General features: G+C 40.4%; 1 protein-coding gene across 2 annotated transcripts in view; it reads left to right on the top strand.

Moving 5' to 3' along the window:
- The first annotated feature begins 236 nt into the window (after window positions 1-236).
- tmem132e (transmembrane protein 132E) overlaps window positions 237-25,288 on the top strand; it is a 229,873-nt gene continuing 204,821 nt past the window's right edge. For both annotated transcript variants that reach the window (XM_069184282.1, XM_015367846.2), the window contains exon 1: window positions 237-1,771. In XM_069184282.1, coding sequence (XP_069040383.1) covers window positions 1,699-1,771 — 73 coding nt within the window. In that variant the 5' untranslated portion in view covers window positions 237-1,698. The remainder of the gene's footprint in view (window positions 1,772-25,288) is intronic.

The following is a 25,288-nucleotide window of genomic DNA, read 5'->3' as shown; positions in this document are numbered from 1 at the left end:
ATCCATTTTCTAGTTTAATTCTGCGGAAAAAAAAAACTAAAATAGCATATTACACACAATTAGGGTGCAAGATAAATGAAATTATGCAACAAAACCGCTTTTTGTTCCACTAATTATCTCCTCTTTCAAGCTGCTTTTTTTCTCCTACAAAATTAAATTCAGCGGCTGATAATTATCTCTGGGCTCGCTCACGGCGGATGGGTACGCGCATCGTACGTGAATGCTGCTGGGAGCGAGCGGGCCACGGGGACGCGCGTCACGTGACCGCGATTTGGTTTCTGCTTCTTAACTATAGTCTGAGTGACTACAGAGAGAGAAAGAGATTTCAACAGCTGTTGGACCTACTCTGAAACTAAACCCGAGCGAGCGATTGTTCGAAATCGGATCTGCCTGGCCTGTTGTGGAACTTTGCCTGGTCGCCCTGGCAAGACCAGCCCGCGGATTCATTGCTTTGATTCAACTGGGATTCTAATTGGGCTCGACAATGAACTCTGATGGAGTGAGCCGGTTTGGATGGCAGAGCTGGGAATGAAGCAGCAGCTCAGTTTCCGTTTCTTTGTTTCCCTTTCTAGGGTGCAATGAAGATGCGTGGCGAGTTAAACTAGTTGGGCATCCCTGTTCCCTCCCTCTCTGCTCGTTCGGAAGCAGCGTGCTGCTAAATGCCAGAGTAGGCAACCAGAGCGGTTCTGCGGGGCCAAACAGTGACGGTGCGGTGGCGTGGAGTTGGGACTTTGCTGTACTAGTCGCATTTTAAGAGGAAAGAGACGGATGCAATCCCCGAAAGGTGAAAAGTGTTTTCATACACATTAAAGAGACTGAAGCGGCGTGTTTGGACAGAGAGAGAGAGAGAGCTGTGCTCCCGTCGTGGATTTTACGCGTCGCTGGCTGGATGTCTGTTTGGCGACTCGTGCTGTGGAACTTCAATAAAGGCTCAAGTCCACGGGAGGCACGCAGGCACGCGCTGTGGAGCCACCATCTCCCCGCAACTTGGAGATCAAAGTTGGCTCCGGCTTGCATCGTCGGTTTATGACCTAATTGTTGCTGCAGAGGGTCGCAGCACTGCCCCGTGAAAGTTGTAGACTGCCGGCCAGCGCGTTACCGTTGTTGTAGGACAGGGTACGGGACGCGTAGTTTCCCCTCACTGGCTTCTGCAAGTCGTCTCTCCCTTTCGCCGGGGCTGTAAACGAGCTGCCAAGAAGAACGACATGCTCTAGACGCTGAAACAGAGGACTGCACGATATTCAGTATTTGCAATTTTGAAGCCTGTTGTCCGAGGATTACAGTTGTACCTGGCTGGAATTAAATCACGGCTAACCTCGCCTGGCTCTTGTTGCTCGCTGCGATCCGGGGCTTGAGGGGGATGCTGAAATAACAAGGAGTAATCGTCAATCGTGGGCCCCTAGCAGGATATCTTAGAGGAACTTTTCCACGAGTGTAGTTTCCCAGTTGCGGCAATTTCGACCCCGCAAATTTGCGTGCCTTGGTTTGGTGGCAGTGAACCCTCGCCAGCCCTGACTGATATGGACATTAAATGGAGTTAGCTGCCATTACATTCCCTGGTGAAGTTCAAGAACGCCTCGTGTAAATACTCATTCATCTTGTCCAACTTCAGGCTCCAGAAGTGCGCATTCCACCGTTCAAGAGTATTTTTAAACAGAAAAGAGACCGGTTTAAAAGCATCACTGTGGATTTATTGGAATGTCTACGATGACAATTAGACGGATTGGCCGCGGAACTCTTGAGCTGTTTTTCGTGGCGCTGATTACAAGTGGTGAGTGCTTTCTTTGGTATTATCAACATGCTAAACAAAGAAAACATGTAACAGATGTGTAAGACAAACGCCAAATGAACGAGTGATGGCTTCGGGAGGAGAAAATGGGTTGGGGAGGCACGTTTTGCATGGTCATTTGTGGAATGCGATATTTTTGTAAGACTCTGGCTGCATAGCTCGCTTTCGTAAATCCTCATTGATCATTCCCTGCATGTTTTTCAATACAGGGGGGAGATAAAAGCGAAGAACCTCTCAATGCATTGCACATAATCTCTTGGCGTTTTTATGCGCATTACTTCAAGGTTGTAACACGCTTTTCTGTGCTTGGTCTTTTCTAGTATTTTTTTACATGGAATCGGTGTGTATTGTGCTATAATTCTCTGGGGTCACTGCAGTTTGGTGGTGGTTTATATTTTACTGCCACTACTTGAGAGAGCCAGTCGGTAGTTTTCATCTACCGCACGTAGGAGAACTTGCAGACAGTTTGTGATGGTTGGGAGATGCCCGGCCCTATTTGTCAACGTACGGGATAGGTGGTGGTTTGGGCGCGGATGATAGTTGGGCATCTTCAGCAGTGGGTAACGATACCCCCCCACACGAACTCCAGGATTTGACGGTACACGCAGGCTGCTCTCTCTCTCTCCACAAGGTGGGAGCACGGCTGTGCTCAGTTGCCTCTGCCGGTCCACGCTCGAGGATTGGAAGCAAGGGCCGTGAGAATGAACTCTGGCGTCTGACACGACCCCGAGCCGTGAAATTCCACACCCTCACCGTGTTGTGATAATATGAATATCGATATTAATAAAATATCGTGTAGAGTTGAACTGAATTTAAATACCCCGTGCTGGAATGGAATCACTGTCTCCTTCCAGGTCTGTCTGATTGTTTCAGGATTCTGGATAAACCGAAATGAAGACAAATACATTTATTAACATACAAAAAATATATTAAAATAGCCAGATGATAGAATCTACTAATTTTGGAAATAAGACTGCGTATAACCTACTTGACATTTAATGGATTTAGCAAATAAAAGCCCACCCAACGTAATTTTATGTCTGTGTTTTAGAGGCTTCATTTTTAGTAACGTGCGAGTGGATTCTCTGCTTTAATGCTAAATTTCAGAATTAACGGAATCACATTTAAAAATCGCTTGATTCCGGGGCTCGCTGTTTTTTTAAAAAAGTACCAGGAATGATTTACTAAAGTTGGCATACAATCTAGTAATTAGTTGAGCAAATTTGGGGCATCTTCCTCAAATGTAGGGATTTCAGATCTTTTCGGTTTCTTCTTCTTGTCGCGTCTTTTAGTAGTTACTGGCATGTGAGAGTTGTAATTCGGGTGTTTATATCTTGAATAGTAACTTTTTGTTACTCGTGAAACGGAAACAAGTCAACAGCACAAGATGCTGCTCCGCTTCCATGTAGCAAGTTCTCAGGATGCAGAAAGTCCGATTTGATGCGCTGTGTTTCACCAACGTTTATTTGATTTGAATTGTAAATTCACTGTATGTTAAACTGTAATCTTTGTTGCAGTTTTCCCCCCACTATAGAGTATAGGCGGTCATTGCTATCCGTGTACTGTAAAGGCCACAGTCGGTCATCCAGTCTTCCATCCACAGGTACGGCGCAGCAGTCATTGCAACTTTTATTAATTTGGTGCTTCCAGCCAAATTGTCTTTTGCTCAAGGCTGAACTTTGAAATATATTCGTGGACTTTATTGTGGTACGTCATCTCTAGGGCGAGTTGAGAATAGATCTCACGAATGTTTGGCTGCGCACAGCAACCGTATAGCAAGTTTTATGTCCTGTACAAATCTTTCGGCGGCAGAAGGTTTATGAAATCTCCAATAATTGTATCTGATCGAGCTCGGTTTTATGCACATCATGTTTGTACAAGCAGGAACTCGTTTTTTTAAATGGAATATTGACAGAAGGAGATGTCATATTAAGGACTGTTCAGAGGTACTGTATACCATTTTAAGAGAAGAATAATAACGCTTCTCAGTTGAGGGATTTGTTGGCACAGCGCTCTCTGGAATCCAATTCTGGAGAAGTTACGAGGTAGTTCGCAGATGCTGTGGCCGTGTACTGTAGAAGACAAAATGACAAACCTTTTGCAAACAAGTGGTTATTAAAGTCTTATCGTGTAAAATAACGGTGTAATTTGTGTTGTTTTAAATTTCAGCACATCTGTTAGTTTAATTCCCGTATACAATCGGTTTTCTTTATTCTGTTGCTTTTTGAAAGCTTGGACCAGTCTTCTTTCTAATGCAGTGTGTTCAGGTACTTCCCCAGCTCCTGTACTGAGCACTGTGCATTCTCCCTTTCGTAAGAGCTACTGAGGCAATCTATCATACAATACTGAATATTGTTAGCTCCAATGCTCTTAAGGTTTTTATGTCTCCTGACTCTTGCCTTCAGGTAAACAATTGATATTAAAAAATGCATCTGGAGCAAGCTGGTAGACTGAATTGATGAATAAAATTATTTAAATGGTAAATTCACAGCTGGTAAGGAGATGAAATAATTGAGCTGTTTGTATGATAACCAGTGTGTAAGATCGGCCTTATTCAATGATTGATTTATGCTTTAACCTCTCAGCCTTTAATATTAAATCCTCAGCCAGTCTCCTTATTCAGACAGACACTCTCTCAAGCTGCACTTTGGAAGTTCTGTCCAGTCACAGCTCTGCGTTATTTGCAAGTAACTCCACGTATTTCAGTTGCTCTGAGAGAAATAGGTCTGCAAGAGGCAGTGCTGGTTTAAAAAAATGGGCTGTGTAATAAACTGACAACTTTAATAATTTTATTTAAGATTTTACTCTTTTTTGGGTCATGCTTAGTGCATACAGTAGATTATATATAGTATGGTGAGTGAGGACTGTACAGGAAGTATATGAGTTTTGTGTATTCTGCCAAATGTACTGTAATGTAGTCCAGAGCCCAGCTGGGAATTTTCCCTAATAATTTGTTAGCCTTTTTTTATTATTAATCTCCAGTGCATTGTGCTGCTAACAGTGAGGTTTTGCGGATTTTGAAATGTCCAGATTTCTTGGGTATTGAATGGCACAATCACAGTGTGCAAAGAAAAACATTCTGCATAGAAATTTATATTGGAGGACCAAACACGATGTCGTGCTGTGTACCCATGCAGAGAATGCTACAAGTAAAACAGAAAATTAAATTAAAATGAAAAATTCAGTGGGAAGGATCAAGTCAAAGTTAATTCAACACGGTAAAATAGACAAAAACGCAGAAAAAAATACAGCCAACATATTGCTCCTTGATGCATGTAGAAAGGTAAAAGAAGGGTTACTTTGTTCTATTTCATGCATGCATGGTTTCGTGGTTCGTGCGTGAGGGCAGGGAGAGGCAGACTCAGCTTTGCACAACGCAGGAAGTGGGCGAATTGTGGGCGAATCTCTCCCAGAAAGTTCTGCATTCTGGTTGAACAGTGGCTCTGGGGCTCAGGATCTGCGCCTGTGGCCGGAAGGTTACCAGTTCAAATCCCACGGCCGGCAGAGGAATCCTACTCCGTTGGGCCCTTGAGCAAGGCCCTTAACCCCAACTGCTCCAGGGGCGCCGTATAAATGGCTGGCCCTGCGCTCTGACCCCCAGCTTCTCTCCCTGCCTGTGTGTCTCATGGAGAGCAAGCTGGGGTATGCGGAAAGACAAATTCCTAATACAAGAAAATGTATGTGGCCAATAAAGGGATCTTATTATCAGCTGAGGACCAACCTCCTGGCCACAGGATGAGGAGGGTGGGACCCCCTGCAAAGAGGAGTGACCAAAGGGCAGCTGCAGAGGGGGAGATGGGGAGAATGAGGGATGCAAGCGCTGAATGTGAGAGAGGGACGGTGCTTACATATATATGACATGTATTTTTTGCCATGAGGAAATGATGTCAGCAATGATTGCGAATTGAACTATTGAACTTGTGTGCGTCTGGTCTGGTTATAAACTCCAGTTTTTCCTTTGTATCAATGTACACTGATGTGGTTTCCCACTCATACCTCTAAAACCTCTAAAAACTGACTGTACCCTTTCTATATAAGAGATGATGGGATTGGTGGTTTCAGCATGAGCCTTTCTGCTTCAGAAATGAATCATTGGATCATTAGTGGGTGATGACTGGGGCAGCTTTAGTGATCCAGTGTTGGATGGTGGCAGAAAGACTTTGGTGGACATGTGACATTTTTAAAAGTATTGTTGTGATATTTTTACACCCTCCACTTAGATCAATAGTTGTACCCCCTATACACCCCCTAAATGGAGACCAGTCAGAATAATTTCAACCAATGTCATAATTATCGACAGCATGAGAATATCATTTTTTTAAGTCTATAGACTAGCCATTACTGAGGGTCTTCAGAGACCAAGTCTAGACCATAGAAGGCCTGGAAAAATCAATTCAATCAAATCTACAATGATCATTTGGTTTAATCAATACTGCTCTTATTCCCCAGAGGTTCATTGAGGGTTTGCTGCCCTAGCACAATTGTGTCCTGTACTTAATTATAATCCTGATATTGCTATATTGTTCTGATGTCAGTTTGCACTGCTGACTTGAAAAGGGATCACCCAGTCTATGATGAGAAACACAAAAGGATTGCCAATCAACCTGAAAGTAACTGAAGAACACATTCCCTTCTCTGGAGAAAATAGCTGTAGCTCCTTTGGCCTGAATGTGGCCTATTCAGGTGAATGGTAGTATTTGGAGATGCTAAGATTCCTGATGGACTGTGAGCCACAGTGCATGGTTTCATCAGGGCTTGGTGTAGTTAAATATCCTTTTCAGAACACATTTGGCTTAAATCTCTTTAAATTACAAATCTCTTTTTTGCCAGTGTCCTGTAAATGAAGAATGAACCAAGGTTTTGTTATGATAAGTTTCTGAAATCCTGAGAAGAATACTACTGGTACAAGAGGAGCATATGCCCTCTGTGGTGTGTATCACTCGAAGATGGAAAGTGTATTGAGCTTTTGAATAGCTCACATAAGCATTTGATTTTGTGACGTTTTAATGCTGTTATGCCTTCAATCATTAAAAAGAAAGGAAAAGCTTCCCAAAATTAGACAAAAAACTTTTCCTCTTAGACCCTAATGAATGGAGAAACTAATAGTCTTGGCGAGTTCAGGGTTTAATAAGCAGCAGCTGCTGTGCTTTTGTGCAGCAATTCAACTGAAAATAAAAGCATTTTAATCGAGTCAAAACATCGCTAGGTTCCTGCTTTCTAACAGTTTCAAGCACAATGGCCCATGCAGAAAACTTGCAGACAAATAAAATCCTTTTTTTTTTTTGCAGTATTTCTTTTTTTTTTTTTCCTCTCCAGACATATTTTGTGAGTCCACAACGGAGCCACTGAGCTCCCTAAAAAAGGAGAGATGTTCAAGTTTACCCATTTGAATCAAACATATTATCCGGTGGGCATGCTGGCACAGTGGTTAGCATGGCTGTCCTGCAGTTTGATTCCTGGGGTGCTGTCTGCGTAGAGTTTCTCCCCATGTTCACGTGAGTTTCCTCTGGGTGCTGTTTTCCTCCCGCGGTGTTCTTGTCAGTGTGCCCTGTGATTGACTGGCATCCCGTCTCCTGTGACCCTGGTTTGGATAAAGCAGTTACAGAAGCAGATGGATGGATGGATTTGATCAGTTTTACAGTTGCTTTCGGTGTGTCATGTAACCTCCACTGGGAGAACAGTAGGTTATGTATGGAGAGAAATGTCAGGATAAAAGACTGAATTAAAGTGTGTGGTATTAATGTTTATTGGTTTAGGCTCGTGAGTCGCAGGAGTGCAAAAGCAGGTGTTAAGTAATTTTTAAACATGATTTAAAAATATATATATTTTGTTATCTATCCATCTCTTGTAGATTTTTCTAGAGGGTGAGCCACTACCAGATTGCTGCTGCCACTGGTCCCAGCCCAGTTACATTCCTTGTGTTTTTAAAGCAGCATTAGAACCTTAATCTTGGCCCTATTCCTGTTCTGCTTACTAAGCTGTTTGTTGATGCAAAAAGTCTGTCATCTCACAATGCCTCCACTAGCTGGTTTTAAATCTTGGAAGGTTTGTGTTGTTTGCAGCTCATTTATCATCCTAGTGTTGTCCTTTTACTTAGCGAATTGATTTATTTTCCCAAGCTGGAGTTGTAATCAAACTAGGAAGCTGGCTTATGGTGTGTGTGTGTGTGCACAAGTGTGGTGGGGACATTTTTATAGCTGATTTTTCTTTCCTTCCAAGTATCCACCCTTGTGGAAGTTTTATTGATAGTGTTCAACCAAAAGCCTGTGAAACGTACCCTTGGAGGTGTGCAGGGTCACGACAAGCTCTAAATTAGTTGAAGAAAAATCAGTTTCTCTGTTGGAAGTGACAGCTGTGGTACATCAAGCTCTTGCTTTCATTGTTGCTCTTTAAAAATAATGCTGTATGGCTTCTACAGCTTCTGAAACGCCACACAACTGTTATTGTATTTTTCTTTTAATTTACGATCTTGAGAAAAAAAAACAACAACTGCAACAAATGATTTTGCTTTTAAACCCAATGAAATGTTTTGCATTACAGAAGTTCTCCCCTTTTTTAGTCCATTTGCAATTGTGATCCAGATTTCAATTAAATGTACTTCAAGTGAGCAATACATAGCATAAACTATTAAAATACTAGGCACAATCTACATACATGCTATTGTTTATTTGTAGTGTTTTGCATTTTTTGTTTTTATTGTAACATACCTCCCTTTGCTTGTTATTGTTGAAGTATGCAATGTTTTTCATCATTATTACCCATAATTAAAATTTAATCATTTTGTTTTTTGTGCATTTCTGTGCTTTTGAAAAAAAATATTCCAACAGCTGGTTAAAATCTGCAACTACATGCACTCACACCTCACTGTAATAATTCTTGGTTTACACTTCTGCTGCAATTAAACACATTTTCTCTCTGCAAAGCCATTTTTTTTCTTCTCTTCATAGCATCCTTACCGTTGTGATTTTTATTGCTGAACTCCCTTTTTTTTAATATCACGCTGATAAAATGTGTTGCAAATGCATCAGGTGTCATGCAAAGGACAATAAAAATACATTTTACAGCCAGGAAAAAAAAAGTTGTTAGTGATCAGAAGAAATTTGATCGTGAAATAAGATGCACTGGACCAATGTTGATCAGTTTACAGTTTTTACGCTAATCTCGTTGATTATTGTACTATGCTAGATTGAGTGATTATCTTTAACACTCAGTAGTGTTCTAATCTTGAAATTCAGTACATTTAAGATATCTGATAAATATTTTGGGATTTTTTTAGATGAAGAATTAATTATAATTGCCTTTATAAACCAGAGGCTGGGTGAATATACTGTATACTGTATATCAATAGATGAATGCAATTTAGAGGCTCTGAAATTATAGACCGACATCACTAATAAACACGTGCTTCTAGATTGATAAAACTAACAGACTAATGCAAACACTGAAAATGCTGAACATTTGATCAATAGATCTCAAGCTAGCAATAAATTCAGTTCTACATCTATTTCTATTGCTCTTTGGTAACAGTCACCTGTTATGCACTGCAAACATCAGCTTTCCATTGACATCTACAAAGAAATATAGATTTATCCACTTATTTCAGCATTGTTTCTTTGATAATATAAGTCTTAATATATACATATATTATATTATTATAAGTCTTTTTGAGATCATAAAAAAACTCCACTAGGTACAGTATAGTTTCAGTGAGTCCAATGGAATTACAGGCACAGACGTTGCTGTTCATTGCGGAGGTGTGTTTACGGGTCTTGTGGTTTCAGTTGTTTTTTCCCCACTATTTTCACGCAAAGACACATCCCTGTCAATCTAGACGTGTGACATCATCAGATTGGAGACCTGTGATTGGATAGTGGAAGAGAACAACAAGAAGTGCTTTGTTTGTGCATCTGTTAAGGTAACATCTCCCAGTTACTACCTGGCTAGAGTTTGAGCTGTGCAGGTTAGGTGAAGACATGAATTAAATTGGTGGGGCAGAATCAGTTCACAGGCCGTATGCTTGTCATCTCCAGCGTAGAATGTGTTTTCACACTTAATTTTTGTCATTTCTTTAAAACATGCTGCATCATTTCTTAGAATTCACTGACTATTCTATTGTATTTTGAATTATCTGTCAAGAATGGCTGTATCACAGACTAGGAGTGCAGGCTACCACTCCCTATTGTCTGTGTCATACTCTACTGAACACAAGAACCTAGAGTCCCTGTATTTTAAGAACCTTGTCAATTGCTGGCATTTTATGAATCTAAACCCAAATCTGGTGTTAAGATGATACCATTGTGAAAAGGCAGCCATTTCTGCTAGCCTTTGTTGCAATAATGCCTTGAGCTTCAGGGTCTTATGATGCCCTGTTTTCAGACACCAGTTCACAAAACCATTTCTCAAACTGCATTTTGTACATATGCTCCCCACTAATGCCAGCACTCTGTCTTCAAGTGCATTGGAGTAAATATTGACAAATGAAAGCTCTGTTGTATCGCAAGCGATGCTGTTAATGGCGCTCGAGTGGGTTTTCCACATTACTGACGACCCCCTCCTCCCAACCTTTTATATGAGTGTAAATGGCGTTGGGTAGTGACTTGGAAGATAAATAGCTTGGCTTCAGGCACGCATCTTGGCCATCCATCCATCTGTCCATCAATCTCAAATGATGCATCACAACCCATCAGCTTTTGTTATCCACCTGTTCCTCAGGTTGGCCGTTCCTGCCTCCAGCTGTTGCCTTGTTGTGTCTTTCCCCTTTAGTGAAGGTTCAGTGCAGTTGGCTCTTGTGGAATAGCCTTCACCGATATTTACCTGTAGAACTGTGATTGAAAATAGATTCTCAACTGTGTCCCTCAGCAGAGCTGGTTAAATACAGTTAAAAATGTGCGCAGTACTGTTGCGTGCTGTTAAAAAGATAGCAGCGGTGTGGATAGTGGTTAGTTGCGTTAGGGTTTAGGGTTTTTTTTAAATGTATAATTATGTGAACATAAACCTTTCTGTGTTGAACTTGTAATCAAGCAACAAAGGCCTCAGACTCAAAAGCTGTAAGCGTTTTTTTATTTTTTTCATCCTCCAGTTTCTGCTTAGCCATATTTTAGCCCTCTGGTAATCTGAGGCAGCTAACGAGATGCAGTGAACATCTTGGGATGTTTGCTTTTTATCTTTTTCATTTAAATTGGTATTTCTGAGCAAAAGGAGTGGATTAAAGAAATATCAAAACAACTCCAGTCTTATTTAGTCAGGATATTTGGTGTCTTGTAAGAGAAATAAGTAATTAAGAGATTATTGCGGTCTGCTGGGGTGGCTGAGAAACTAAATTAGTGTGAATTAAACACACCCTCAAGTGTAAAATCAGTGGAGTGCTAGAAGAAAGGCAGGGAGATTTGCAGTGCATTTCTCAATCATAAAATAAATGTTTAGTGCTTACATAGGACTCCCAGCCTCTGATTACAGCTCCAGGAACAGCCAATAGCAGATTGTTGTTAAATGGCAAATCTTGATTTTGAGAAGCAATCTAATTTCGAGATATCAAATTAGCATGGGTGAACCATTTGCATCTCAGTAGAGGATCTGTTGAAGATCAGCTCTGTGGAAGCCGGAGGGTTGAAGGCTGTGTGTAAATGGCTGAGGCGTAGCTTTAAAACCACTTGTGCTATCCTCGTTATCAATAAGCCAAAGTGGAAGGCAGCACTGCACACCATCCTCTTGAGATAAAAAAGCTGCTAGATGTCCTCCTCAGTCTCTGGCTTATGATTGATGTCTTTAATTATTTTCTGTGCGGCAGGTCTCACTATGGAGAGCTCGTGGTGCTGTGTAATTCTTCCCATTTACAATGAGGAGAGAGCCTGGCTTCACACTGCAGCTACTGTATGTTAATCCTCTGTCAACACTTTGGAAAAAGTGTGAAGCAACATTTTTGTTCCCTTGATTATTTTCCTTTGAACAGGACCTTCTGACATTAGAGGTTACGATGGATCTCATTCTGAGAGGTCTTTTCATGGCATGCATGTACACCTCATTCCAACCTTCTCGTTATCTGCAGAGATTGCTTGCTTTGTGGCTAATTTGGTGCTTGAAGGGGTCAGAATCCTCACACCTTTGGTAGGCAGCTCTGTACTAGATAATCAAGTGTTTTTGATGTTTTTTTCAATTTTAGGTTGTGAACTGAATGATCTCTGTGCAGGAATGGTGGATTGGGTGATTTACTGGGAGAGGGAGTGAATGAGATATTGAACTTTTGGGGGATACAGAGGTTAATTGGTTCAAGGTTATGGCAAAGATGGATTTATACAATAAATCAATTAATATTTAAGTTGAAGAATCTTTACAAATTCTATCATTTTGATATTGTAGATGTAGTTTAATTTCATTGTTGAGCATTGCCTAATCTAAACTAATGTGGGTGTTTAGATTAGACAGTTTAATGTTTTTTTTTCTTCTAGTTAATGTTATATCAAGTGAAGTTGCATCAGTGAGATTTGTAGATTCTGGATATCTTAAATTTGAAACCCCACACTTGAATTTTGTGGTCGCTTTCTCTATTGTCATTCTGATCAATTTCTCTGGTCATGGGATACTAAAGCTGTATCACAAAGAAGGCAGACTTATTTTGTAGAATTGTATCCAGTGAAGTGTAACCAAAGTGATTCAAGTATACACAATAGAGAATTTCAAGCTTTAAAAATGGAAAACCAGAATTGATGTGGAAATGTATTGAACAATCTGTTTTCCAGTTTCTGAAAGTATTTCTTCACTTAAATTTCACACCATGTGCCATTATATAAGTGCTAGGCTCAACACCTTTTTTTGTAATACCTTATTTTTTTGAGAATTGTGGAAGCTTTTTTTACCGTCTTAAACACTTCTCACATTTAAGAGTGAGTCAGTCTTCTGTTTTCTCCTATTTGAAAGATTTGTTACCTTTTTTTTCTTGTCCTAAAAAAAGTACAATACTTGTACAAAAAACTTGTACTTTTTTTTCGGTAGTAAGTCTAATAAAATAATAGAAGATGCTAGATTTAAGGTAGTGTCCTGTTGGTATTACAATTTAAAATCTAAAAAAGCCCTCTGAATTCAATATTTCATTTTTTGCCTTGCTTGATTGCTTTAGGTAACTGAACTTAATTGAGACTTGTGTAGCTCCAGAAAAAAAAAAAACATAATTGGATTCGATAAATCCAGATTTTGTGTAGATCATTCTGATGTTCTTAAGCAAGAGTAGAATAGAACAGTACATGACTTTTTGTGTAGAATTCACAAGGTATAATGGTAAATGTGTCGTGTCATTACCGAAACCCACTTGAAGCAATTACTGGCAACCTGACCGCTTCTGTAGGTGAAGTCCTACAGTAGGTCCTGACTTGCGGGCTGATTTTGTGAAGACGCTCTAGGAGAACAGCACGTTTTCATGCTCGTCGTGCAGCAGCGCCATTCTTGTGTGATCTGCATATGACTGTTATGCTGTGGATCCCTTACTTGTCAGATTTGAGACTCCAATAAATATCTGGGGATGAGCTGGGAAGATGTGTGTCATCTAGGGCTCAGAGTCCAGTGAAGGAGTATGTGCTTGTCCTGGATCTGTGACAGGAAGGGGACAAAGTCTCAAAAGACAGCAACCTCCTGTTGTCATGTCTGTTAAAAAAAAAAAAACACATCAGGGCACCTAATACAAAAGTAAATGGATTTTTTATGACTCTAGATTTTTTTTTTATGACGCTTTCTCTTTTATATTTTACTTTCCCATTCCCTCAAGCCAGAATGTTTACTAGCTGCAGGCCGTAAGTAGGATATCTGACAACCAGGGCCTCTCTTAAATCCTACATTGCAAATAAATCTAGAAGCACTCTTCTAAATAAAGTTTTCATGCAATCTGAAAATGTCCTCTCTCTTAATGATTTCTTATAGGAAGCTGTAGTGACACTTCTAAGAAATCTTTTTTTACTCCTACAGAGTTACCAGATTTCCACAAAACTCTTCCTTTTAACTAAGTGCAAGCTTTTCCTGGCACGGAAGAGAACAAGTTTAAAGAAAGCGGTAAACAAAATACTTGCAAATGTCAGTTGCAGGCATGATTAATAAACAAAAAAAAACTTAAAGCAACCTGCTGGTTTTAACCTTTTTGTAGAAAATAGAATAATAGTGGCTTTCTTTGAGAAATGCATTTCAGTTCTACTTTTCTGGATGTGTTCAAGACTAACAAGAACCGACCAGCTCTAGGGGGGTTGTCAAAGCCATTAATTATTCAATGAAGCCTCCAGGTTATTTAATTATTGAAACTTAAGACAGACTTCCCAGCTTTAGGAACTGTCCTGGAACATTTTAGACATGCTGGTTCCTTCATTTGTCCTGTTTCTACCACCTTCCTTCGCATCACCTGTCAATAAGAACCTGTTTATGTCCTTTGATAACAAGGGAGAGGAATCACTTCAGTCTATTAAGTTTCCCCATTGTATGGGAGAAAAGAATAGAGACAGTGTTTAAAATATCCTCTTATTTTTTTCACAGTCAGGGTACTCTTTTGCAGGTTAGTGATGTTACCTAGAGGATAACTGTCTGTAATTAAGCTATTAATAGGTAGGGAATGTGAGTCAACCACACCTAAAACTGAGATCAAAGTTTCTTTACCAGTGTGGGCAGGTTTTCATTTTCTCTGTGGCGACCACACCTTATTGCAGTGTCTTATTCCAAAGCTCAGGTTTTGTTTATTCTCCATTTTTTTTAGGAGATTTTGAAAATTCCCTGAGAACTAGTACCTGCCACAGATTTTAGTGTTGAATGTTTGCACAAGTCATTTGAAACGGATGAGTTTAGAACGAAAGGGACTGGCATGATTGTTGAGGCCATGATTAGGTTCTTCCTCAGGAATACTTGGAATACTCTGGAATGCTGCCACATTACAGCAGCTTAAACTATCAGCTGAATTAGATGGCTGAAGTCTCATTCATGCATTTGCATTTCATTGAATCCAAATCAAAATGGATTTCACCTTCTGGAGATATTGGTTTTGTTTAGGCATTGGCTTTCAAACAAAGTGTTTTATTTTATCAGAAGCTGTTGGCCTTTTAAAGTGTACTTTCAAAATGTGTTGGAAGACTTGATGTGAATGCTGGCTAAAAGGATTGGAAATTGATTTTTTTGTTGGTTTGTATGTCTGTGTCTGTGTGGATTGGGGGCAATTTACAGTGAAAGTTCCTGCTCTGACAATGTCATATTCAGAATTGGGGAATAGTAAAAACAGTGGTTCCCTGCATTAACAAGTTGGACCGCATGCTGCGCTGCTTTAGTTGCTTATCTTGAGGAGATGGAACTGCAGATTCCTTCACAAATCAAAATCATCACAACCATCAAGACTGCGAAATGAAAAAGTGGAAACATAATACCAGTAAGTAGCAATTGGATAAAACATTGCAAAGGAGGCGGTTTCCAGCTATCTAGTTTCCTTTTGAGCTCAGTGTTGGGCATTAAATTACCCTTTCCATCAATGCCAGATGCCAGCTTGAAGGCTTTCCTGAAAAGTTCAGCATTCCCTGAAGAGGCTTAAGAGTTATAAGTTAATATCTTTACTCCTCTTCAATCTTGTAGCTATGAGAAAGGTGGCATCTCTATTTTAATATATTGTGTTGACGGGATGTTTGACAATGTGTTTTGAAGATTAAATCGAAGCTCTTTCTAACTGTAGAACAGCTCAAATCTAGGGGTCCCAGATAAAATATATAAATGTAGAAATTGCCTTGAGAAACCTCTCGCCTCTTTATGTATATAACACTGTATCCTCAAACTGTGTTAGTGAAGCGGGAAAGCATGTATGTGTCCATCCATCCATCCATCCATCCATTCTCTGATGTGGGGTACATCCTGGATGGGATGCCAGTCCTTCGCAGGGCAGAAAGACACAAACCATTGACTGGCCAATTTTCACAGAAGCCAGTTAATCTTCTCGTATGTTTTAGGATTGTGGGAGGAAACCAGAGCACCTGGAGGAAATCCACATAACATAGGGAGGACATACAAACCCCACGCAGACAGACTGCAGGTTTCGAGCTGAACCCAGGACCCCAGAGCTGAGAGGCAGCAATGCCAGCCACTGTACACAGTGCCGCCCACATATGATGTCCTAACTTACCCTCTTAAAGCAACTGCTGTAGCAGTTTCACATTAACAGACCTGGTGTAGCTGCTTCAATGACCACAAGTCATTCAGGTGAGGAAGCTGCACGTCATTGCCGGATGAATGATTAACACTATAAGAATAGCACTTCAGGGATGTAAAGCACTACATAAAATGCAAACAATCACAAAACCAAGACAATTTATTTATGTTCCTAGAAAAACACTAGAGCATCTCCTGGTTTTGATTTTATTTTTAGCCCCAAGAAAATGATCCATTTGTATGATTTTTTTTAAATTGGCAACAGTTGTTCATCACCTTGCTGGTTGTTCTGAAACTCCACATGCTGCTCATTGTGAGATTCTGTAAATAAACCCTTGAGGTCAAACCTCTCCAGAGAGTGCTTTTTTAAAAATTGAAGCTTGCCTTCTGCTCTGCACTGTCATCTAGCGCCCTCCGGGACAGACTGGCATCTCAAATATTCCAGCGCAGTGAGATATATTGTCATTTCACCATGCAAGAATACAACAGCTAAAATCAGGATTTGGGAAATAAAACACTTTCAATTTATAATGTTAGGTGAGTATTGATTTTATGAACTAGCATGAAGCAGCTTTGATAGGACAGTATAATTAAGATGGTACTGTAGATCACAAGTAGATTTCTCATCTGCGTGTGTGGAAGTGAAACTATTGTATTGTTCTGACATGTACCAGGAAGGAAAGGCTTGGCCTGGATCATGCATACTGCAGAATGAGAGATAGATCTTGCAATTGGTATAATAAGTACTCGAGCCCCAGGGAAATCAAAATGTTAGGGACACAGACTGTAATATAACATCTCTACCTGTATAAGTCAAGACAGGAATGAACTGCCTACTCATGTTAGCATACATAGAAATCAGCACCAGCAGGCCCTTGTTTTGGAGTCCCATTAGAAAGTGTTTTTTTTTTTTGCTGATGGCAGTAATTACATATTTGGTTTTGATGGTGGTTTGGTGGATTTAGGTCTGAATAACAGGCAGAGAAATGAGCCTTGCTCCGTCTACAGTATGGAGAATTAAAACCTTCCAGAGGGCATTGCGTGGGAGAAAGATTTTATAACCAAACTGCATCTCGCTTAAGTTCCTATGAGTTAGAATCAAAATATCACTGCTAGAGAAAGAGATTGATTCAGTCTGTTTTTCACTGGTTGATTTATTTACTGTAGCTGTGGTAATGCGTGTTCATAGATGTGTTGTCTATACCCATTTTTCTATGGGGTTACACTGTTCAGCATGCCTGAGGTTCCTCTAATTATATTTTACTGCATGTGTGCTGTTCTTATAATGATGAAAACACTGGCAATAGTTGAGGGCAATAAATTAGAGTTGTAACTCCCATTATTGCTATTATTATGACAATGGCATAAGTAATTGGTAGCAGACATGAACCATGTATTTGCTTGATGGTAAAACAGTTTTAAGGATTTTAAACAGTATGTGCTGCCTTTTTCAAGTTGTTCAGATTCTTAATTGACTCTTGGTCTCTTTATCCATGGTTCTTTTATTGATTTGTTTTGTTTGTTTAATCAAGATCATTTGGTGAACTAAAAACTGAATTTAAAATGATCAAAGATTGAGCATCTGGGTGCTGCCTGTTTTCCAATACACAAGGCCTTGCACATACTGTAGTCCCCAGAGCAGCACACAAAACTTATCTTCTGAGGCTAAATATCTTGTTTTGCTGGTTAGATTACTTAGCAGAGAGAGTCTGCCAGCACAACAGAAAAAGAAGGGGTTTGTTTCTATCACTTTTGGCAGCATGTACCCCACCCAAGTTGTATCTGACCAAAAGTGGCTTTGAAATTCAAGGGGGAAAGATTTTCAGGTGAATTTGCTGTTGCTCATGCAGTAGTGTTTTACAGGCAAAGTTCTAATTAACAAGCAAAACAATAAACAAGCAAAAACTTGTTTATATTACAGCTACAATTTGAGGGACTTTTCCCTAGCACAGCACAAACAGGTTTTCTCACACATAAGAAAAAAATGAGAACAATCCAGTGACAGTTAATTCTGCTAAATGTGTTGTAGGTGGGGACAGATTATGATTTATGATTTGCTGTTCTCCATGAAACAAGTGGGGAAGGGTTGTACTTTATAAAAAAAATCAAATATGTTAAAGATGACAATTGTGTGCAGAATTCTTTCTGTGTGGAAAATTATAAATAACAGATTTTAAAATAAATAACAATTTAAAATAATAACCACCAAGTGAAGCGATTAATGTGTAATTCTTGGTAGAGATGCATTTTGTGAACATTGATATGTGAATACACCAATGAAATGCAACATGTATGACCTCACTGTGCATAATATTCCTGGCAGTAATGATTTATAGATCTGGTCAGCCTTTGGATAGACTGCTGTGGGATCTTCCACACTCATCCTGTGCAGCTGCTGTATAACCAGCTGAAAGAAGCATCTCCTGTTGATGGCTTTAGTAAAGGGGTCCCAGAAATGTTCTGTTGTGCTCGTGTCAGGAGAAAAAGCTAAAACTACAGAGAGACCATTTTTTTTGTTGTGGTTCTTTTGTAATCTTGTCATTGTATTGTATTATAATAATTGCTTACACTTATAGCGCTTTTCTGGACACTCCACTCAAAGCGCTTTACAGGTAATGGGGACTCCCCTCCACCACCACCAATGTGCAGCCCCACCTGGATGATGCGACGGCAGCCATAGTGCGCCAGAACGCTCACCACACACCAGGGATCAGTGGGGAGGAGAGCAGAGTAATGTAGCCAGTTCATAGAGGGGGATTTTTAGGAGGCCATGATTGGTAAGGGCCAATGGGAAATTTTGGCCAGGACCCCTGGGATTTTTATAAATGACCACAGGGAGTCAGGACCTCGGTTTTACGTCTCATCCGAAGGACGGCGCCTGTTTTACAGTATAGTGTCCCCGTCACTATACTGGGGCATTAGGACCCACATGGACCGCAGGGTGAGCACCCCCCTGCTGGCCCCACTAACACCTCTTCCAGCAGCAACCTTAATTTTTCCCAGGAGGTCTCCCATCCAGGTACTGACCAGGCTCACACCTGCTTAGCTTCAGTGGGTTGCCAGTTGTGAGTTGCAGGGTGATATGGCTGCTGGCCTTTTATATTGTTCTGTTGGAAAATTAACACATCAGAATTGGGTTGCAGGAATAGACAAGTTGCTGACTCAAGAACTTCATCAATGTCATGTTGAGAATGTAAAGTGGCCCTCGATATGCAGCAAGAGTCATTTGGACTGGATTGTTGATGCACAACATCCCGTTCTCTCTTCTCTTCACAGAAAGGCTGCCTTCAATCAGGCCAAATGTAACCATCCATCCGTTTTCTACCTACTTTATCCAATACAGGGTCGCGGGAAAGCTGGAACCTATCCCAGCAAGCAATGGGTGCAAGATGGGACAGGACACCAGTCCCCCGTAGGGCACACACGGACACATACATACTCAACAAGCATACGAACTCCATGCAGACAGCACTCTGGAAATTGAACCCAAGTCCCCAGCGCTGTGAGTTAGCAATGCTAACCATCAGGCCATTGACACCAAATGCAACCCAGCAATCTTAATTACACAGTTTGAGTATGGTTGTTTTTTTTTGCTGCTCTTGCATTAATTTCAATTGGCCCCTTTTGAATGGCTGTTTGAACAGGTTCTTAACTCTTCTTGGCATTTTTAGACACCAAAAGCTGAGAAACTGTTGAGTTTTTCTCAAGAAATCTCAAGAAATACTACTACTCAATCAATCAGCAAATGTACAGTATATACACACTTTAAAATGTAAATAACATTATGTATCTGTCCAATTGGTTATTGACATAAAACACACTGTTATATTTTTTTGCACATCAGTATATCTCCTCTTCTTTATAGGATCGTATAATAGATAATAACCATTAATATCTAACAGCTTCATTCATCCATTTTTAGTAACCACATGATTTTTAGGGGTTGCTATGAGCTGTGATGCTGGGACCATAGTGCATCATTGGGCACACACATTTTATGGTTCAATTTAGAGATGCCAATTAACCTGCATATGATGTCTTTAGACCCTCGGAGGAAAGTACTCGGGGGAAAAAAAACAAAAAAAATGGACACTTTCAAAATATGCATCATAAAATACAAATTATACACTGAAAAATGAGATTTAAACCCAGGTTCATAGAGTTGTGAAAGGAGAGCAGGATTACTGTCTCCTGAATGTATTTAAGGGAGGAACGTTCAGAGGGATTTGTTTTTCACTGACTGCGTTTTAATTGTTTGCATTACTGTGATTTTTGTAAGTCTGGAACATAAGTGTGGTTTGTCTGTATCATCTAACACCTCATTTCGTAGATAACTAGTACTCATAGTCATTGTGAAGATTGTGAGCCTACTCTGTAAGAAAAAGACAGACCGGTTGTTTGATGTTGCTATTAAATCAGTTAGAAATGAGTGGTGGTAATAATGAGAGACTGAAAACAATCTCTTTCTTAATCTTCACAGTTTAGAGAGCAATTATCTCTGGAACCAAAATGCCTTAGTCTGCATGTTTCCACTTATTGAACACCTGTGATTATGTCGTTTTTCTAATAGGTTCATGTTCTCTATCCGTTTTTGCATATCCTGACCACTTCAGTGCTGATGTGTAGTAGGAACTGGCTTCTTATTTTGTTTCTGCTTGCGTTAATATGGTGCTTGGAAGCAAGCATACATCTCTCGCATGAATAATGGAGCTGCACGTTTTCAAGAAAAAAAGAGATTTTCTGTAATGATGTTTTGCTATTATTTTAATCTGTGTCAATTAAGGAAAGAAAGCATTTGCCATTGCCTTTTATTAACAATTTTAGTCCTTATCGAAGGGTGACTTCAAGCACGATGTCTGCTCCAGCCTGGAGCCCGATTAGAAACTGCATGCAAAATTCCAGCAGCAGGAAAATATAGATATTTGAACATGTGAGGAGTGGAAATAGCATTGAGCATTTTAATTGCCTTCCGGACCCTTATTGTGCGAAACTTTAATCAAATTCACTGGTTGCCATTCCCCCATTGAAATGCTAATTCCAGCTTTCTTGTGGCAAAGGCCTGTGTTCATCAGCCTCTCTTTATCGCTGTTAGAATTGCTCCCCCTAGCCTGTAAGTGGGTGAGCTTCTCTTTGGGGTGCTTTTAATGACACAAAAGGGCTTCAGAGCTATAAATCAAGATCATTCTTTTTTTTATTTTCAGGCTGTGGTTGGTCTTTTGTTTTGTTTTAAGTAGTAAAAACGGGGTGCTGTTTCCACCCGAAATGCCATTTTCAAGACATGCATCTGCATTGTGTTTTGCTTTAATACGAGTTGAGGAGCTGTTTCTGAGAGCCCCTCTTTTTCTTTTTAATGCCTCGCTATTGCAAAGGGATGAAGGGAGGAGGGGCACTGATAAATGCCGTTCACCTATCAAGCAGCTCCAGGATAGTCTTTTTGTAGGAAGGAGCTGAAAGCCCCATCAGACCTGCCCTTCTGCCCTCGCCTGCCAACATGCTGCCTTTCCGCACGAGCAAATGTTAAGCTCAAGTCCCAGAGCGGCGCCTGTGATCTGAACTTGTGTTTGGGAGGAAATGTGAGCTTTTCCCCATGTGCCTTGCAGCCCGCCGTGAGTGTGTGGCCTAGATTTACTGTGCTATAGAATTTTTTTTGTTGTGCGAAGGCCACGTTGTGTAATCCCGCCAGCTATGTAAAGCAAGGTGTTGTCTGATGGCACAGCAGCTCCAAGCTAGTCCGTAACTTGGCACTGTCCTTGTTATCCTTAGTGACCTTGCTTCACGAGACACAATGGGCCAAAGGTCTTTTGTGTTTGCATGAAGACGTAGCCCCTAGCATGAATTAGGCATCACGTAAACACTGCAATAGGGGATAAAAGTAATGCAAAATCATCCCCTTTCATTTTCTTCTGGTCCCTTAGCGATGTAATAGCATTTTCTCATCTCGTTTGAGCTGTGGACAGAGAGAATTTGCTACTCTCCAGATGTAGTTGGGGAAGGCTGTCTCTGTTTTCTGCTTAAAGTTTATTGTAGTCAATATAAGATTTTTTTTTGCCGTCATGAATAACAGGCACACTTTTGATGTAACAGGCGATGTCGATATGTTCAAAGAGCACAATTAATACTGTTACTTTGTCTGTGCTTAAATTCTGGCATTGTGGCATGACTGACCCATTGAATTCCATTCACCATTAGACTGTAGGGGAAAGGGTTTGGCTTTTTTAAAAAAAAACTTAAAATTTTCCTCTGGGTTCTCCTTTTTCCTCCAGTTTCTAGTCAAACTGGCCCTGTGTGAGTGTGTGTGTTTCTGTCTGTGCCTCGTACTGGAAAAAAATTGGATGTTTTTCATAAAAGAATTTTAGCTTGCATTTCTTCCTCTCCAGAATTAGTCCTTGTACAGCTATGTGACATAGCATGTCATCAATAAAAGATCATACTGTAGTTATTCTTCAAAAATAACCAGTCACAAGTCACTCTGCCAGTTCATAATACAGGTGAGGTTAAATGTCTCCTGGATATGAACTAAAAAGAAGTCTTTCCGTATTCTGGTGCCATTGTGCTGCCTACCCTATTATTTCCAGGATCAATGAAGGAGCTAAAGATGTGTCTTGAATCCCAGACTGGAACAATGCTTGCTTGTAAACATTGGGGTGTTAAGCCACACCACCAGGAAAAGCTTCCTAGAATGGAAAAGGCTCCTGTTCACTGCTATAACCTAATATTCTGTTGTAGAAATCACAGAGAAAGCTGAATAATCAGTGTGGTGTTTGATTTTGTGAGTGATGCATTGCAAATTGTTTCTTAACCTACACTCAGACACTGCAGACCCGGGAGATGAAGGGAGGCGGAAGTGTGGGTAACTAGTCTCTAAAGCGTTCGATTTAATGGTTTGTTGGACGTCTGAGTAAATCACAGCCCTTGCTGTCACTTCTGAGTCTCTCTGCCAGTGTCTTCCAGATGTCTCCTGCAGCACTTTTGCTCTTAATGTGGGCTCTGAGACTCAGTAACGCAGAGCAGCACTTCTGCCAAAAACGCTGAGTCATTGTCAGAATAAACCTTGCTTGATTTAGGGTTACCTGTTGGGCTTGTGCCATATCCTTGAAGCAGCTTAAATATTGTCGGACATATTTACCAATAGCACTTAAGTTTGTTCCTTCAGGACGGTTACAGATGAGAGGAGGCCATACAACTAGCTAGAATTTTAGTTGCCAGTTGATCTTTCTGTCCATCCAGCCCTGTCGTGAAAGAAATGATGGTATTGGCTTTGATATCATGGCACGGTGGCTCGTTCCAGACTCTCAAAACGTGTAAAGAAGCACCTCTTCTCATTTTTAAACGTATTTCCTCTGGATGTCGCACTGGTGAAGGAGAGAATGTCAACTAATTGACATTTTAAACATCCAGAAGGTGGGGACGAGAGGGATGATTACTGTAAGTCTTGAAGCTGGGATTCCCCCAAACAAGTCATGTTGGCCTATGGAATTACTTCTGATACGGCAACTAAAGAAAACTATTTTTATTGCAGAAAATACTGATTTCTGAAAAATTGAATTTAATGATAACCATGGATCAATTAACTATTTGCAATTAAACCTTATCCTTATAAATTTGTCTATTAGCATAAGAGTGTGCTAATTATCTACTTTTAAGAATGTTACGAGTTATATAGCCATAGAAGAGAGGTTGTGAACCCACAAGCTCCTGAGCTTTCCTTGGTTTCAATGGGAATGAACATGCTTTGGAAAAGTCAGACTTCACGGACTGAGAAGTTATTCTCTTTCTTGAATGGCCAGAAAATGAGCCATGCACTATCCTCACTGCAGACTGCCCTGTGACTCCCCCCTCATCTTAGCTCCAGCTGTCTGGATATTCGCCAAAACTGAAATGCAGGAGCATACATCACCTGTTTCAGTTACCTTGCACTGGCTCCCTGCAGATTTCAAAAGAAGGATGCATAACACTGCTGCTCACCTTTTAAGGCCTTGAATAGTTTGGCTCCTAACTACATTGGTGAGCGGTTAACTCCCTGCAGACCTCCAAGGTATTTGAGTTCTTCAGACTCTGACTTTTCACCTTGCAGTTTGCATATCCAAACAATGGGAGATCCTGCCTGTTGCTCCAAGACTGTGGGACCAATCCATGTCAGAACAGTCCTTTTTTTTAAATTTCACTTATCCGATCTATCCTTGGACTGTGTGCAATTTACTTTTTCATGTCTATGCACCCGTAACTTTTGTTTGATTGTGTTATATGGTTCCTTACGGTGAAAGACACTATCTAAAATAATGTTCAATTCTTTTTACCTCTGCAAATAGTGGTTGTGCAGTCATTCCTATGCTTGTGTTCCAGTGTGGCACAAAAGCTGTTAAAGGGGTAGATGATATTGAACACTGTGTTCCGTTGTCTGCTATGTTTTTCACACTAAGAAAAGTGGTTGTTGTGCTTACCAACACCTTTTATGTAGACTAAATTCTCATCAGGTGTAAATGCTGAGCAAACTATTAAAAAAAAATAGCACTCTCAGAAGAAAGCAAATTTTAATTAGAATTCTTAAATTTCACTCTTGTGTTAACCATGGTTGCTCATGTGATTAATCTTCTTATGTAATATTTTGAGCCAGTGAATGCCTAAGTCCATTGAATTCTAGGGATAATTAAGAAAAGGGTTTATGGGTCAAACACTTGCCTCAAATAAAATGGCAAATTTGCAGTCCATAATGGTAGAAGTTCTGAAATTTCCTTTTTGAACTAAAATAGTGCCAGTAGGCAGTGGTTAGCATGGCTGCCTGGCAGTGATGTAGCCCAGGGTTCAGTTCCTGGGGTGCTCTCTGTGGGGAGCTTGTTGGTTCTTGCTGCATCTGTATGGGTCCTGGTGTGTCTGTGTGTCTGTGTGTCTGTGTGTCTGTGTGTCTGTGTGTCTGTGTGTCTGTGTGTCTGTGTGTCTGTGTGTCTGTGTGTCTGTGTGTCTGTGTGTCTGTGTGTCTGTGTGTCTGCCATCCCATTCAGGGTGTACCCGGCCTTGTGCCTGTTGCTTGCCAGCATAGGTTCCAGCTCCCCAGTGACCCTGTATTGGATAAAGAGGCTAGACGATGGATGGATCATGTTCATGAAACAAGAAGACAGGACGCTGACTATTTGTCTCAAACCGTATTGATGGCTTTGTAATTTTTTTTTTTTAAATTAAAGAAGGGACATTTTCCCAAATTATGTTTTGAGCTCCCTGTTGTATTTTCTACAGATGAATAACAAGCCACATATAATTGGCAAATTGATAGTATTGGCGTTCACATTAATCAGAGAGTAAGATCATTCCTTTTTATAACTAACAAGCAGTATAGGACCTGTCAAAGGACTG

The sequence above is a fragment of the Lepisosteus oculatus genome, chromosome 26, assembly GCF_040954835.1.
Source record: "Lepisosteus oculatus isolate fLepOcu1 chromosome 26, fLepOcu1.hap2, whole genome shotgun sequence".
Taxonomy (NCBI): Eukaryota; Metazoa; Chordata; class Actinopteri; order Semionotiformes; family Lepisosteidae; genus Lepisosteus; species Lepisosteus oculatus.
Note: the sequence above shows the minus strand (reverse complement) of the source record. Positions and strands in the feature narration are given on the sequence as shown.